At 37.7% G+C, this 17,311-nt stretch overlaps 1 protein-coding gene across 3 annotated transcripts in view; it reads right to left on the bottom strand.

Annotated features, from left to right (window-relative positions):
• LOC143885039 (methionine aminopeptidase 1A-like) overlaps positions 1-15,313 on the bottom strand; it is a 29,063-nt gene extending 13,750 nt beyond the window's left edge. The window contains exons 1-7 of one of the 3 annotated variants that reach the window (XM_077388990.1): positions 15,205-15,313; positions 14,836-14,932; positions 9,721-9,771; positions 3,568-3,753; positions 1,913-1,988; positions 1,083-1,130; positions 908-952 (exon numbers count right to left, since the gene is read on the bottom strand). In XM_077388990.1, coding sequence (XP_077245105.1) covers positions 908-952; positions 1,083-1,130; positions 1,913-1,988; positions 3,568-3,753; positions 9,721-9,771; positions 14,836-14,909 — 480 coding nt within the window. In that variant the 5' untranslated portion in view covers positions 14,910-14,932; positions 15,205-15,313. Of the gene's footprint in view, positions 1-907; positions 953-1,082; positions 1,131-1,912; positions 1,989-3,567; positions 3,754-9,720; positions 9,772-14,835; positions 14,939-15,204 lie in introns of all 3 variants that reach the window. The other 2 variants (XM_077388989.1, XM_077388991.1) reach the window with 2 other exon arrangements.
• Between the last annotated feature and the right edge of the window lie 1,998 nt (positions 15,314-17,311).

Raw genomic sequence — 17,311 nt, 5'->3', positions numbered from 1 at the left:
TCCCAAGATTTTATTAATTTGTTACTATGGCAATTACATGTCTAGTTTACCCTTAGATGGATAGTAAAAGGGTCAAAACTAAAAATAAAAAAGAGTGCCAAAGCCAAAAAAAATGCACGAACAGTCATTTATGAAGAAGACCTATAAACATCACGACAAGTAATGGGAGCTGGTTGCCACACATTAGAAGGAGAAAACACCAAGATAGATTTCTACTTGATCTTAAAAGGGAACTTTGCTTGAAAATATTTAAGAAGTCACAGGCACCCATTTTGTATCCTTCTATCGCTTGGATGGACCACCTCGGTCAATCAATTGATTTTAATGAATTTTGCTACCATTCAAAAAAAGAAAAGTCACAGGCACCCACCATGAAACTCAAAATCTTCACAATGGAACAATTTAGAAGGAAAGAAAAGAACTAAGAATAGATCGTGATGGCAGTCGTAGTCTAAGAGTATGTACACGTCCTCTTTGGTGAAAGAGGTTGGTACCCTGGTTCTGATGATCTGATCACCATTTGAGCTCAAAAGATAGAATCCACACATATAGGTTGATAATCATGGGCTAGAAAAAAGTTTGTACCAGAAAATACCAAACTAAAACCATATAATTACTTGGGAAGTTTCTCTCATCCTCTCAATCATGAGATACGTTCATTCATGTATATAGCTACAACTTAATTTCATGGTATTATTGGAGGTATACTTACAAAACCTACCAACTTTAGCACCCCCAAAGAGCATCACATGTAAGAAATAGAGAAAGTTGCAAGGCTAAATTTAAAAAAGAGCAATTCATTTGCAAAAGAAAGATAAGCTATCACAGAGGGCATCTTAGGTAGATAATCATGGACTAGAAAATAGTTTTGTACCAGAAAATACCACACCGAAAACTATGAACTTACACGAGAAGTTTCTCTCATCCTCTCAATCTGCTCCGGTGTTTTGATCTTTGAAGTTGAAGATAACCATGGCAATAGAAAAGAAAAAAAATTATGTCAATCATCTAATGCATCTGAATTTTAACAAGGATATCTGACTTGAAAAACCCTTAAAGAGCAGTTCCTAGTCCAAGCTTACCTCCACAACATTCTGCAGGTCACTATTGGGCTCAATCTTTGGGATTCCCTGCAAGTTGAGAAAGTGGTGAGATACATAACCAACAATTTGAAAATGAAAGATGATTTCTCATCATTATCTATTAAAAGAAATAAACCGGAACATGTATATATAGGCAATTCCTTAGCATTATCATCTATTAAAGTCATTAACATATGTGTATGTACACATAGTTGTCAACCCATAACTGGATTTCTTAATTTTATGACTCGTGGCCGTAAGAGTTTTTGACAAGAACATAAATTTAGTTGAAAAAAATATAATTATATATCAAAAGATGAAGCATGTAAAAAATATAACCCAATAGCACATAGATAAAGCACTAAGCCAAAATAATAATAACTATATGCCTGTAACTTGCATGCACACACATTTGCTATTGACTTTAATAGATGATAATGCTAAGGAATTGCTTATATATACATGTTCCAATTTATTTCTTGGAAGTTGTAAGAGTCTTCAACAGAGGCGAGTCACCCATGAGACTCGCCTTGACTCGGGAGTTGACCCATATGACTTGTAATAGTTTGACGAATATATATATATATATATATATATATATATATATAGGCAACGGGCATGCATTATGTGTGACCAATGCATTTGGCCACTAAACTTCACTTGAATGTACTAAAGTGAAGGAATGCATGCATGTTTAAATAATGTGTTTAATACATGCACGAACAGACAGCAAGCGAGAGCCACATTCATTTTCATGTCGATCTACTTGTTCGCAGCCTAAACATCAAAAATAGAAGCCAAGCAATAAGACCCAAATGGAAATGACTCACATCAATGGCCCAATCAGGTTTCTCAACGCTTGAAGGTACAATACGCAGACCTGATATTGGATACGGTTTGAGAGACCTGTAAATGAACATGAAAGAAAAACCAACTTTGAAAAGATCATGATAAAAGAAAACTTTAAGCCCCATTAGATACATGTAATGAACAAATACAGATAGGTGAAAATAAGATAGAAGTATTAACAGAACAAGAAGAAAGACAGACAAAAAAATGAAAACTGCCGCCTCATAACAATATATTATGGAACGTAAAGACATTTTACATGTAAGAATAAACCATGTATAACAAATGAGGTATATTTGTAATCATATATTTACAAACAATAAAAGCATTCACAAGGAGCAAGTATACAAGGAGAATCGGTATCAGGCTAAAAGTTAGGCTAGAGCTATAACAACAGCAGAACACTATTTCTGATATTTAACAACACTAAAACACTATTTCCGATATTCTTACAGTGATTAGATGCCCACTCACATGGGAAAAGTGTAAAGGAGAACACTAACATCATTGGGATAGATTGTTTTTTTTTTTTTTTTTTTGAATGGAGCAGTATTTACAAACAATAAAAGCATTCAGAAGGAGCAAGTATACAGGGAGAAACGGTATCAGGCTAAAAGTTAGGCTAGGGCTATAACAACAGCAGAACACTATTTCCGATATTTAACAACACTATAACACTATTCCTGATATTCTTACAGTGGTTAGATGCCCACTCACATGGGAAAAGTGTAAAGGAGAACACTAACATCATTGGAATAGATTTTTTTTTTTGAATGGAGCATTGGGATAGAACATTTTGCCATTGCTATCTGAAATCTCACCGCCTGCTAGACAGGATAATTCCTAATCTCGCTTGATTAAAGTAAGACACGAACAGGAGGCTGCTACTGGGAAATGGAATTGCGGAAATTTCTACTGGTTATAAAAGTTACATGCATTGAGCTTGTTAACAAAACAGTTTATCAGAAAGCACAACCACTGTTTTAACCAGCTCCCTATGTGTTGATTCTCCACGTATGACTCTTTAAGAATACTATGTCACACCATTTATGATAATACACACTCCAGATGAATTATGTTATGGCAAAATATTAGGATTAAATAATTTCCAACCTATGTATACATCTCCAGTTCAACATAAAGTCTATAATTTCAATATCTTTTTTATAGCTTAGTTTCTTCTGTTGCCTTGTAATGAAAGAAAAACCGAACATTGCATTTCTTTTATTATTGTATTAACAAAATTATTCAATAGGACATTATTTACAAATACAACATTGTATGTTTACAAAGCATTTCTTAGCTGTATACTAACCCACTTTTTCACACATTCTGATGCAACAAACCAGACATAACTTAGAAGGAAATACCAGAGAAAAAAGAACTCACGTAATCATAGACATCGCATGTATTAGAGTTCCGTATATAACATACTGAACAAAGTAATTCCCATGGATTATAGACAATGAAAACAAAGTAATTCTCAGGGATTATAGAGAAGGTAAGAACTGTATTTCAAGGGATGAAGAAAGGTACGCCAACTATGGTGCAATGCCAGAAACATCAGAAATTCTGTAAAGTATAGCAATATATCCATAATGACAAGTTTGTTAATAAGAGAATCCCTGAAAAATACCCTGTCCAATCAAAATGAGGAAGTCGGGATGTTCGAGCCTGGCCCTTCTTTAAGCAATAAACCCAACCCTCATTAAGTGCGGCTGAAATTTGTTCATCTGGAGTGCTTGCAGTAAGACTGGACACCTTTGACTTCAAGTGTACTGACTTATGGGAGCTCCATGATGCCTTGAAACAATCCTGGGTGCTGCAATCCAATATTACTCAATAAACATTTGAGAATAAATGGCAAAAATAAAATAATATAACATGAGTTGGGACATGAGGAAAACGAAAAGCAAGGAACAAGGAATGGTATATGGAACTGCAATCCATTATAAAGAAGCATACTCAATCACAAATAAGTTCTTTGCTTCGGGGTAACTTAAGTAACCAATTGATGAGAATCACCGTAGAACTCAACTAATGTTTAAGTATCATTTAGGTATTTTTTTACGTCCCTTAAGTTATAGGAGCAGTACCACGATCTTTTCCCGCCAGTATCTCTCGGTTTCTTAAGTTGTAGGTGTTTAAAATAGGCCCACATGTTTATTACGAATTTCTTAACTTATAAGGACACTCAAGTCATCGTCTTGTTAATTCGCTTGTGTTTTAACTCTTAAGTGACCACGAGGGCCCACATGACATAAGGTGACATCATGTCGCTTAAGTGATTAATATGGCCCACACTGCAACATAAGGGAGTCCTTGTATTTATGAGACTTGAAGAGGAGTAGTGATGCAGATATTAGGATTTATTTCCGCATTATTTAGTTTCTAATATTTTTATTTCCATGTTATTAGTTTCTAGGATTTTATTTTCCATGTTATTTTTAGGAATTCTTATTTTAGTAGGTTTCTATCTTTTAAGTTGTTTATTTGCCTATATATAGGCCTCTTTACAGCTTATTTTGTAACTTTTGATGATTAATAAAGATTGATTGGCTTCTCCCCCTAAAGGTTTCTTCTCCTCCCTCTAATTTTGTCTGTTCTTTTCTCTCTTCGTCTATTCTCTTCTCACCCTAAATTCGTCTCCTCTTCAGGTTATTTTCGTCTCTTCTTCCCATATTCTTCTAATTATATCTCCTTTCGTCTATTTCTCTCCCCTTTCCCCAATTTCCCTTCACGGTGCTACATCAATTTGGTATCCTAAGCAGTGACCTCCACCACAAGTCTCTGTCAGAAAAAACATCACTATAACTTTTTTTTTTTAGAAAAGGAACGTGACTCAGCGGGTCACATTAAAGGTTGGTCTTGCATCACTTTACAAATAAGGCATCAGTTTACGTGACTTGCATTGGATTCCAACTTTTATCCGATTGATGGTGGGCCACAAAATATTGAAGATATGTGTAAGAGGTAAGTTATCTAACATATTTCCCAACCCCACTTTCCTCTTGGGCACCCCTTATCTTTGCTTTTTGCATTAAGTGGGTCACTTACCCACTTGAATAAACACCTCCCTCCAATTAGTGCAAACCAATTTAACCCCTCTTTTATCTTTAGGCACCCCTCTTCGAAAAAAAAAAAAAAAAAGGAGAAAAAAAGCTAGCTCTCTCTGTATACTTTCTCTCTCTTCTCTCCATCACTAGTTTCTCTCTCCGCGCCCAAGCCATTTCCGCTCAAAATTAGCCCTCGATCTCAACACGAAAGTTGTTCGTGACAACTTTTAGAGCGCATCCAACATATTTTCAGCAGCGGACATCAGTCTTTAGCATAATTTCAGGAGCCATCTCAGCCGTTGATTGCACCCATTCTTCCGATCATCTGCTTTCACTCATCCGATTTCAGATCCGCGATAGATGTTGTGTTCCTTTCGACATGACACACAAATCAAACGGTTGATTTCAGTTTTTGACGCCGGTCCCTATGGCTCCTCTAGCTGCTCCATATTTTGACAGATATGATCATTGATATTCTTTTGCACCACAAGTTCCATATTTCTATGGTTATGATGACTGCACCTATCCCTATGGAGATGTTGAGAATGCGTGTCTAGATTGGATCCATGCACTTAATGCATACCATAGGTACTGTGGTTATGATCATCAAATAACAATTCGCAAAGTCACGGATACAGTGTGCCACGAAGCCAAGTCGAAATGGAATTTCTTCGTTAACGAGCATCGTGAGTTTTGTAAGCCTCCATTTCGTCGATGGGAAGATGTTCGTTATGAGTTTACATACCACTATCAAAATCAACAGAGATTGAAACGTGAGCGAACAGCGTATGACCAAAGATTGATGCGTGAAGAAGCCGCTCGACGAGAAGAAGAAGCTCGCCGTGAACGACAAGCCGCAACACGTCGTGCACGAGACGCTGAAATTGCTGCCAAAAAACGATATTTCGAGCGTCACATGCGCGAGTCATATTTGCAGAGCCGCTTCACTACTTCATCTGTCCCACCTAATGTTGTTGCTATTCTTACGGAGCCCGATGCTAGTATTGATGAGATCATCGATGTTGAGCCTTTGATTCCATCAAATTCATATTTAGAATATGAGATGGACGATCCAGAGCCTGAGACTCCGTTAATTTCTGAGGTCGACATCATTGAGCATGACGATTCCGGGATTTCTGTCGCACCGATTGACGAGCATCCAGCGAGCCAGCTTCATTCTTCTGAGGCAGATATTGTGGCAGATCCACGTGAGGCTGATCCATTGCTTGAGTCCGATCCGAGTGACTTGACTGTTGAGGCATTACTTGAGATGGATGTTCGAGAGCATATTGTTGAGGATTGTACTATCTTTGAGCCAGTTGAGCAAATTGTCGAGATTTGTGCTGACACAAAGGTACTTGTTATGCGGATTGATCAGGAGGATTGCCCGTCTGATATCACTATGCCGGATACAATTCTAACAGATGACTTTGTTGTTGATTCCATTGCGCCCGATGTGATACCAGTAGATGATGACCTTGTTGAGGCTAGTTATGGATTGGTACTGCCCATTGCTGTTATGCTGATCCCACCGATCCAGGAGGAGTACGTTGCGATCTTCCCAGCTAGTTTACTTCTCCGGCGCAGATTCTGTTCGCATGAGTCTACATGGGCCCTTTCTTTCCTCTTATTCCACCGACCTTGCAGATGCTTCTCTCGATTGTCTCGAGCGTTAGACATGATGATTGCTTCCGCCAGATTACGTGTTCTATTACTTCAGCGGATTGTTTACATCTTTGACCCAGGTGGACTAGAACTCGAGGGCGAGTTCTTTTTCAAGCAGGGAAGAATGATGCAGATATTAGAATATATTTCTGCATTATTTAGTTTCTAGTATTTTTATTTCCATGTTATTAGTTTGTAGGATTTTATTTTCCATGTTATTTTTAGGAATTCTTATTTTAGTAGGTTTTTATCTTTTAAGTTGTTTATTTGCCTATATATAGGCCTCTTTACAGCTTATTTTGTAACTTTTGATGATTAATAAAGATTGATTGGCTTCTCCCCCTAAAGGTTTCTTCTCCTCCCTCTAATTTCGTCTCTTCTTTTCTCTCTTCGTCTATTCTCTTCTCACCCTAAATTTGTCTCCTCTTCAGGTTATTTTCGTCTCTTCCCCTATTCTTCTAATTCTATCTCCTTTCGTCTATTTCTCTCCCATTTCCTCAATTTCCCTTCACGGTGCTACATCAAGTAGTTACCATGTTTATTTAGACTCCGAACTGAGAGGTGAAATGCCTTTGAAAGACTATGCTATGAGGCACTTTATCCTATGTGGCATGTTTCAAATGGCTTTTATTTTAGTAAGATCAGATACAATTTTGTATGGCTTGCATAGTCTATAAATATAAAAGGCCTATTTGCCCTGAAAACGGTTGAATATGAATGAAAATTGATGCTTTCTTATGTTGATTGGATGTGATGCCTTTCTGAAGTGTGATACTTCATATCCTAAGGTATGATGCTTAGGGCAACCTTGGTGTGAATCCAGGTCAGTTTTCCATCCCTAAACTCTTATCTTTCATTCTTCTTCTCTCTTTCTCCCTCTCTATTTCTTTTCTTAGCTCTATTATCTCAAACCTTGCACCCATTGATCCCCATCATCAAGCTTTTCCACCACCTTCAGCCTTTATTCACAACCTTACCTCAACCTTTCAGCCCATCAATCACTACCAGTCCCTTCCTAACCTTTAGAAACCCAAACCCTAGCAGCCGACTGCCCTGCCTGTTACAATCTGGTCACATATCCACCATCGATCTGTTACACATTTCCATTACAGATTTAACCCCATAATGGGTACAAAATTGCTACAGAAATTTTATTGCAGATCTATTGCAGATCTTTCTTAAATTTCTGTTACAGATTATCTACAGATCCTTGTAACAGATTTACCTTCTTTTACCTACGTCATATAACTGATAGAAAACCTGTAAACTTCCTGCAACCTTATTCCTAAACAAGATTTAAATCAAACCTGTTACAGACTTGCACCTGTACTAAAGCCTTACCTGAAACAAACCATTTAACAATCAAAATACTGTCTAAAATCTCTTACTACCATATCCTTAAAACTATGAAGAAACAGTGGCAACAGTTCTATCCCTGCTCCTAAAGCCTCTATACGCTCTTATATTTAGCATACCCAGCTATTACCAATTGTAACTTCTTAAATACCCAATACAGTTCATTTTACAATCATTTCAAGAGAGAGGGAAATAGGAAGAATTGCAAATGTGTAGAGCCATTTCCCTATCCACACGAGAGAGAGAGAGAGAGAGAGAGAGAGTTGCAAATGTGTGGTCATGTGACAAGGGCGATGATGATAAGGCTAGAAAGGGAATGGTAAGCACCCTAATCATAATTAATTTATGGGTAATAGGAACAAAGGAAAAGGAAAGGCACAATTAAAAAAAACAAAAAAGAATAAAGGAATCAAGGAGAAAATGTCGGATAGACTTTCAAACTGTTCAAACTGCCCAGTAATAAGATGATATTACCATCCCAAATACAACCCTCTCTCTCTCTCTCTCTCTCTCTCTCTCTCTCTCTCTCTCTCTCTCTCTCTCTCTCTCTCTCTCTCTCTCAGTTTTCATCTCTTGATGCATGTGATGAAATGAAACCTCGGATTAGACAGCCTAATATCTCTTCTTCCAGCCTCCAAGTCTCCAAAGGGGCTTCTTGGCCTTGCTCACCCAAAGAATGACATTTATAGAATACCTTATCATGATTGACCCTAAATAGAGTAATAGACAGCTTCTTTGCCTTCTACAAGTACCAAGACACTGCCTCCCTTGTATCACACTGATCTCTAAGTCATCAAAGCACACACCTGACTTCACTAGGGGTATAAGTTTGCATTTTCTGGATTTCCTGAACGATGGCTCATTCTTTTACCTCAACTTCTTTCCCCGCTGCTAATAGCATCCTTCAAAAACAAGCCCTTCCAAAATCCTTTCTTCTTCACCGTTGATTCAACCCTAATGATACGAATGGCATAAAAACATAGAAATTTTGCAGATAATAAAAAGCGGGACTTTTGACTACATTCTTCAAATCCATCAAATGTACACCTTTTCCATTTTTTTTAACGCAAATCATTGTTGATGAAAATGATGCAATAGAAAACATTATGAATTTGATAATCCACACAAAAATCAGGTCAATAACATGGAAGGGGAGGCCTATATACGAAAAGGTTGTATCATGCAACAAAATAAAGATTCAAAGTTAAAATGAAAGTTGAATAAATCTTCTCCAGATAATTTTTTTAATCAATGTTAAATCCCAAAACCATAAATCTGATTCTAGAAGTTGATTCTAGTGTAATTCCCACTCAGCCACTCCCCTTTAGACATTTGTGCAACTATTTTTGAACTTAAAGAGTACAATACATCAGGAAAATCTAGTAAAAATTAAGGAAATATGTGAAAAATAGGAAAAGTGAAAAAAAGGAAGCGATAATAGATTGATATAGAGCCACGCATTTATTAGATACCAAAATGAACAGAGATACCAGCAACAGACATTAACCACGTTAAATTACAAAAAACATCAGAACCCCACTAATATAACCGAACCACCACAACCCATCAAAAGCCCAACTATGAAAACATTCCACCAATGTTTTCATGGCCATGTAATTGTAGAACATTCCACCAAAGGATTTTGTTAAGAATTGAATATTGTAACATTTACAAAAAAGAAATGCTTCACAATGCAGGTAAAGGTTACAAACCAGAATGCAGCACTTTCTCGAGGTAGTCTCAACTCCACACACTTGGGACATCTGCATATAAAAAAAAAATAGGTAACAATAAAACCAAATAAAAATTAATGATTCACCATAGTACTGGTGGATTACATGAATGCACATTCAATGTGATACATATGCATGCAAACACTTAATATTTTTGCAGAAGAGTCCCCAATTTCCATTTTTATTTGTTGTTTGCAAGTAATTAAAGTTTTTTAGTGTTTACTAATTTTTTGCCCTTCCTTTTGTGTTTTTTTAGGATTTGAAGACCAAGAAAACTATTGGTGGCCTACTAGTCAAACAGCGTTTACTACATGGATTGTAGTTTGTCGATGTTGCTCTCCATTCCTCTTCATCTCCTCATCACATGCATAGTTGGCATGGCTATCCATCCCTGAGCACTTTTCATGGATGCTATGCAGTGCTGGAATGAATAAATTTTGAACTTCATATCATGTCACTTTTCTATCCCTAAACTCTTCTTTCACTTTTTCTTCTCTTTTCTTCTCTCTTTCTGAAGTCTCTATTTATCTTTTCCCTTCTTTTCCTTTTCCTTTTCCTTCTTCATCCATTTTGGTTGGGTTCGTAAGCCACATCCCTTTCTACCCCTATTCTTCTTCTTTCTTGATCTTTATCTTGATTATCTATTCTTTCTCTTCTTTTTTTCTCTTGGCTGTCATAGATTCACATCAATTTGGTATAAGAGCCTAGGTTCAAATGGCTAGCTGGGAAAGCAAGAATATGATGGGAATGTCCCAACCCATGGATCGTAATCAATACAATATGAGGATTATAGACATGCCAAGATTCTATGGAATTAAAGAACGAGAATGTCTTGATTGGGTAGAAGCATTATATATATATATATATATATATATATATATATATATATATATATATATATAGAGAGAGAGAGAGAGAGAGAGAGAGAGAGGAAAGTGTTGGTGAGCTTAAGCTCACCAAACTTATGGTGAGCTTAAGCGCCCTAATCACATGGGTCCCACATTTTCTGTGGTGATCCAAACCATTCATTTGCAAGGCCCTATCATAGATAGGGTGTGTACCAAAAATCAGCTCCATAGGATCATCCTAACCCCTCCATTTGTGGAGGACAAAAATGGGCAGATTTGTGCACAAATAATGTCTATCCATTTTGACCTCCACAAATGGATGGGTTAGGATGATCATATGGAGCTGATTTTTGGTACACACCCCATCTATGTAAGGGCCTTTCAAATGAATGCTTTGGATCATCCTAACAAAGTAGGCCCCAATGTGCTTGGGCGCTTAAGCTCACCATAAGTTTGGTGAGCTTAAACTCACTAACACTTTCCTCATATATATATATATATATAGAGGAAAATGATTGTGAGCTTGAAGCTCATATAGCTTATATGAGCTTGAGAGCCCAAACACATGGGTCCTACATTTTTTGTGGTGATCCAAACCATTCATTTGCAAGGCCCCATCATAGATAGGGGGTGTACCAAAAATCAGCTCCGTTGGATAATCCTAACCCCTCCAAAAGCAGAGGGGAAAAAATGGGCAGATTTGTGGCAAACGGTGTCTGTCCATTTTGCCCTCCACTTTTGGATGGGTTAGGATGATCCTATGGAGCTGATTTTTTGTACACACCCTATCTATGTAAGGGCCTTTCAAATGAATGCTTTGGATCATCCTAACAATGTGGGCCCACATGTGTTTGGGCCCTCAAGCTCATATAAGCTATACGAGCTTCAAGCTCACAATCATTTTCCTCATATATATATATGGCAACTTAATACGGCGATGACCAAATTATTTACATTACTAGGACAACTTTGGTCTAGCATGCCTTAGATTAGTGGTTAACATTGAAGAAGAAACGACGCATAATGCGAAAACCAGCAGTTATTCATTGGTGTGACATGGGGGATCTGTTTTTGGAAAAAGTTTGCTCAGACTACTTTTTAAGAACGTAAAATACTATGAGCTAGAATGATTCAAGAGGAGAAAGCCAAGCGACGGGCAATGAAGCAATCTGTTTGCCTAACGATCCAGAAAACATGGCGAATGTACCAAGCCTAGAAAGTGTAACAGAAACTAGTCACATCAGTCACTCAGATCAAGACTTTTGTGCGAGGATTAATAGTGCGGAAAGTGCTCACCATCAAGCGACAGACCAACAATTGTCGTCCAACACGCCTAGAAGACGAAAGCAGTTCAATATGGTCAACAAGAACTTTAGACCATGCCAACAAAATCACAAATCGTAGTGTTTGGATCCCTACTAAATATTTACTACTTAATCGAAAGCACACGAGTGAGTGTCTACCGATCTAAGGAAATAGACGATTCGGATATTTTTCTGCCTAAGTTATCACGATACAAGGAGAACATCAAAGGCGGACCTTAGGATCACATTACTTCAAATCGACAACACAATTGCCCATAACTTCTTGTACGTTGGAAATATTTAGTCCGCAGGAAAGGGCAATCGTTTGCAGATTGTGTGAGGATCAAAGCCGATAAACTCCCACCCATCATGACAATCATTATATTCGACAGGGTCGAATATAATCAAACAGGGGAGAATGAAGGGGGCCATCCTAGGGCCCATATTCTAGTTTTTTAAGAGTCTTTTAGGAGTTTTAAAGTAGATGCAGTTATAGGAGGGATACCACGGTCTTTTCCCATCAAATCACTTAAGTTCTTTAAGTTATGAGTGTTTTAAATAGGCCCCACACATATATTAAAGAAATTTTAAGTCATTAAGTTATTGATGATAATTTAGTCCAAAAGTGAGTTTTTTATTTAGGGTTTTAGAACTTTCTAGTTCTCTTTTCTTATATATATATATATGTGTGTGTGTGTGTGTGTGTGTGTGTGTGCGTGTGTGTATAGAGAGAGAGAGAGAGAGAGAGAAAATAAAGTATGTGCAGCTGCACAGATAAGCCATCTATGCATGGCTCACAAACCATAGGAGGGCCACATTTTTGGGGGATCCAAAGCATTCATTTGGAAGGCCCTTCCATGGATAGGGTGTGTACCAAAAATCAGCCCTATAGGATCATCCTAACCCAATCAAAGTTTAAGGGGAAAATGGACAAACACTATTTCTGCCCATTTTTCCCTCCACAAATGGCAGGGTTAGGATGATCGGGCTTATTTTTGGTACACACCCTATCCATGGAAGGGCCTTCCAAATGAATGCTTTGGATCCCTCCAAAAATGTGTGCCCCCCCCCCCCCCCCCCCCCCCCCAATGGTTTGTGAGCTCTTAGGCTATATATATCAAGGAAGCAGGATTCTTCCCTGGGAGCCTTCGATTCCCGCTTTCGATTCCTGCTCTGGCAACCTTTAGTAGGATTCTTCCCTGGGAGCCTTCGATTCCCGCTCTGGTAACCTTGATATATATAGCCTAAGGGCACTTTACTTGGACGCTATGCAATGATGGAATGAATAAATATTTGACCATCATATCAGGTTAGTTTTCTATCCCTAAACTCTTCTTTCACTTTCTTCTTTTCTCTTCTCTTCTCACTTTCTTAAGTCTCTCTTTCTCTTTTCCCTCCTTTTCCCTTTCCTCCCCCCTTTTCGATTAGGTTTGTAAATTGCATCCCTTTCTACCCGTGTTAACCTTCTTTCTTGATCGTGATCTTGATTATCTATTCTTCCTCTCTTTTTCTCTTGGTTGTCAAACTTGTCATGGATTCACATCACATATCCAGAAACCTCCATGGTTTGCCTTTGAATGCATTTGAGCTAAAGAGGTTTCCTTGAGGATGAATGGCTTAAGAGATGGGAATGATCTACAAATATTCTTATTTAACTGAGGAAAATTTGTGAGGTGCTAGACCTCAGTGTATTGATGTCAAAGCATTGGTTCATGGATTTTTCTGACTGCACATGAATTTCAACCATGGGTTTCCCATTGTTTCATGAAAGCAGTCCAAAATTCTATTGTTCCTCTGCCTCTCCCTCTCTCTTGTTAAGATACTTTCAGGGATCACAATTTTTGTGAGCTTGGTTTTGGTATATTTCCTGCACCATCAATAAGCCATCAAAACCAAGGAAAAATCATCGGCCAATAGATGAGAATAGATGAGCAAATTACAATTTAGCAAAATGGGATTATATGCCTAAGAGATAAAGTCAACCTTATAGGGACCTCTATGCGTTGGCTCAGAATTTAACAAGCACTTTGCATTCACTTGGGTCTGCGTGTGTTTTTTTTTTTTCTTTTTATTTTTTTGCGTGAGTAGGTGTGTGTGTGTGTGTTGGGGGGGGGGGGGGGAGGCGGGTGCGTGCTGTGGCATATTTCAACAATGCATTTCTTATTTTTTTAATAAAGTAATAAAGAGACTGTTGGGACCTGGGTAGAAATTTAAAAGCTAGCCATTAAGGGGAGGGAACCCACTCCTTTATAAGCCCATCCACATCCCATGTTTCATGAAAACAGTCTAAAATTCATTCTAATGTTCCTCTCCCTCTCCCTCTCCCTCTCCCTCTCCCTCTCTCTTGTTAAGATACTTTCATGGGTGGGGGTGGGGGTGGGGGGGTTGGTGTGGCATATTTCAACAATGCATTTCTTATTTTTTTTAATAAAGTAATAAAGTGACTGTTGGGACCCGGGTAGAACTCGCCCTTTATAAGCCCATCCACATCTCATTACAGATCCGATGTCGGATCTTTGCTTTTGCGTGAACCCCCAACGGTAACAGATTTAACAATGATTGCAAGCCTGGAAAATACAAGTTGCATACTTGCATTTAAAATCATAGGTTAATAGAAAGTTCAAATTATTGACAACTGAATAGTTTGTACTATATAAGTACGACCTCACCTCATCTACCATGTTACATACTGATCCACCAAGTTATCAAATGATCAAAACAATAACTGAATATAAAGCTTCTGTCATGTTGGCAGAAACATGAAATGACAAAAAATACACAATGAAGAACGCAATCAGTGAGATGCAATTGGTATTTTGCAAGCAACACAGTAAATCAATGTTTAATCTTTACAGATACTCTCTAGAAGAAGAATCACACGACGAAACCAGTGATATTGGAATTGAACAGAAAAATATTCGATAGGAATAGAATAAGCATACTGAAGATGAGCAGGCTTGCCACAACGAGCACACGACAAAGCCGAATCTGCCTTAACATTTGAATCTCCATCCATTGGACCCGATTTCTTTTAATTCACTGCTACTCCAAAAAGTATAAACGGTGTTTAGAGAAAACATTCAGCCACTGTTTGGATTGCAAGAAAAACATTTCTTGTGAATATTTTTCCGAGGAAATTTCTTTGTGTTTCCACAATTTTGAGCCAGATGATAAATTTTAGGGTTTGTGTTAATAAGGGGAAAAAGAGAGTGAGAGAAAGAGAGAGACGGTAGAGGGAAAATCTAACAATATTTCTATCAAGTAGAAAACAAGGTGAAATCTCAGAAATAAAGAGGCCCGTAATTGAATACCTGTTGGGGAGATTTTTTTTTTTCTGATGATGATCTTGATTAACAGGTGAATGAGTAAAAACCAATGAAAGGAACGAGCAAGGAAGAGTTAGGGTTGAAGGGCTTACACTTTACAGAGAGATCTTGCGCGAAGGTTCCAAGAAATATACATTTTTCTAAATGAGATTTGCTAGAGACCATCTCACAAGGCATTTTGCGGCAGGGCTGTTGCATGTGAGAGCGGCTCACTTTTCAGCAGCCCGGTCGCGAAATTGCTTGTGCCATGGTCCCTAGCAAATATTGTTTAGAAAAATGTATTTTATTAAAGAAAGCGTGACGTGAGAGATGAAAATTAAAGGGCTAGAATCTGTTTCCCACGTCAGGAGGTGGTATTCTGATTCATCCCTCGTCGGAATGAAATTTCTACTATAATATTTTGAATTAAATTTAGATCATTTATATGGGGCAAGTGATAAATCGACTCCCATGTATCTTAAATCGACTTAAGATATATGGGAGTCGATTTATCACTTTCACACCAAAAAATACAATGAGGCCCACATCATTTAGGTGATTCAAACCATTCATCTGTTGGGCCCTGACATAGATAGGGTGTGTGTAGAAAATCCTCTCCGTAGAATGACCCTAACCCTCTAATTTGTTGAGGTTAAAAATGGACAGCACAGTATAGAAATGGCCACAGATTGAAGGAGTAAGGTCATCCTATAGAGAAGATTTTCTGACCACCTCCTATGTCAGGTCCCAACAAATGAATGATTTGGATCACCCAAACAAATGTTGGCCACATTGTATTTTGGGTTGCAAGTGTATGCACAACTGTCCATCATATAAAATCTCTTTTTAATAATTTCACAAGCCCAAATCATCTTTTTCTTTTTTAATGGACTTTTCATAGACTTTTGGGAACTGTAATAACTCAACAGCACTTTAAATAATAAAAGACAAGATGAGTTAGTTCAGATGTCAAAACATGGTTGTGCTGATATTATTTCCCTAAATTTAATATTTTTTGGGAAATGTTATCAACACTACTGTATTTTGATGATGGCACTCCTCAATTTATTAAAAGTATGGTATGGTGCGGGCCATACCGTACTTTATTAACTTTTAGGGAAAAATATATTTACATCCCCTTTAGTTTCTGACACATTCAACTCTAACCCTGACTTTCAAAACATGACAAGTACACCCCCTGAGGGTTTTTTAATGTGACAAAGTAGACGGTGAGGTAGAAATGACCAAAATGCCCTCGTCATCCCCAACTGAAAATTAGGGTTTCCATACATGAAAACTGAAAATTAGGGTTTGATTCAAACCATTGTTTATTTATCAACATAAACCCTCGATTTAGGAGTTTTATTTATCTTCATTCACATCATTATCATGATTTGCACAAAAACCCTAATATTTTAGGGCTTTTTGGGAAATGATATATGCGCTCAAGTGTTTTGATAAACATGCCCTCCACTTGTTTGTCGTGTAGTATTTAAAGGGATGTCAGAGGATATTACAGTTCTCAAAAAGCTCTTAAAGCCCTTTAAATACTACATATCAAACAAGTGGAGTGCATGTTTATCAAAACACTTGAGCGCATAAATCACTCCCCGGCTTTTTTTATTTTTATCAGTGTTTTTTTCTTGAAATGTGGGTTTGATGTAGCCATGGGGTGAGGTTCCATTGTCTGTGGTGGATCAAAACACTTGAGCGCATAAATCATTTCCCTGCTTTTTTGTTTTTTATCAATGTTTTTTTCTTGAAATGTGGGTTTGATGTAGCCATGGGGTGAGGTTCCATTGTCTGTGGTGGAGGTGATGGCGGCCGGCCACAAGGGCGGTGGGAAATGACGTAACCTTAATCCCTTTGCAAATGGCTTAAAAGCAGTGACTGAGAGTATTTATGTCCTCAAATTTTTAACCCAAGTTAGTTTCAGTCTTTCCGTTAGGTTAAATTGACGAACGGTTGACGAAGGGGGTCTAACTCATACAAATATAAACATCATGTGGTGTACTTGTCACATTTTGAAAGTCAAGGTTAGAGTTGAATGTGTGAGCAACTAGAGGGGGTGTAAATGTATTTTTCCCTAACTTTTAATAAAGTGAGGAGTCAA

The sequence above is a fragment of the Tasmannia lanceolata genome, unplaced genomic scaffold (genome assembly GCF_043159265.1).
Source record: "Tasmannia lanceolata isolate RefF3 unplaced genomic scaffold, GAP_Taslan_0.1 ptg000008l, whole genome shotgun sequence".
NCBI classification, from domain to species: Eukaryota; Viridiplantae; Streptophyta; class Magnoliopsida; order Canellales; family Winteraceae; genus Tasmannia; species Tasmannia lanceolata.
The sequence above is the reverse complement of the archived record's forward strand: the minus strand, read 5'-3'. Positions and strand labels throughout refer to the sequence as shown.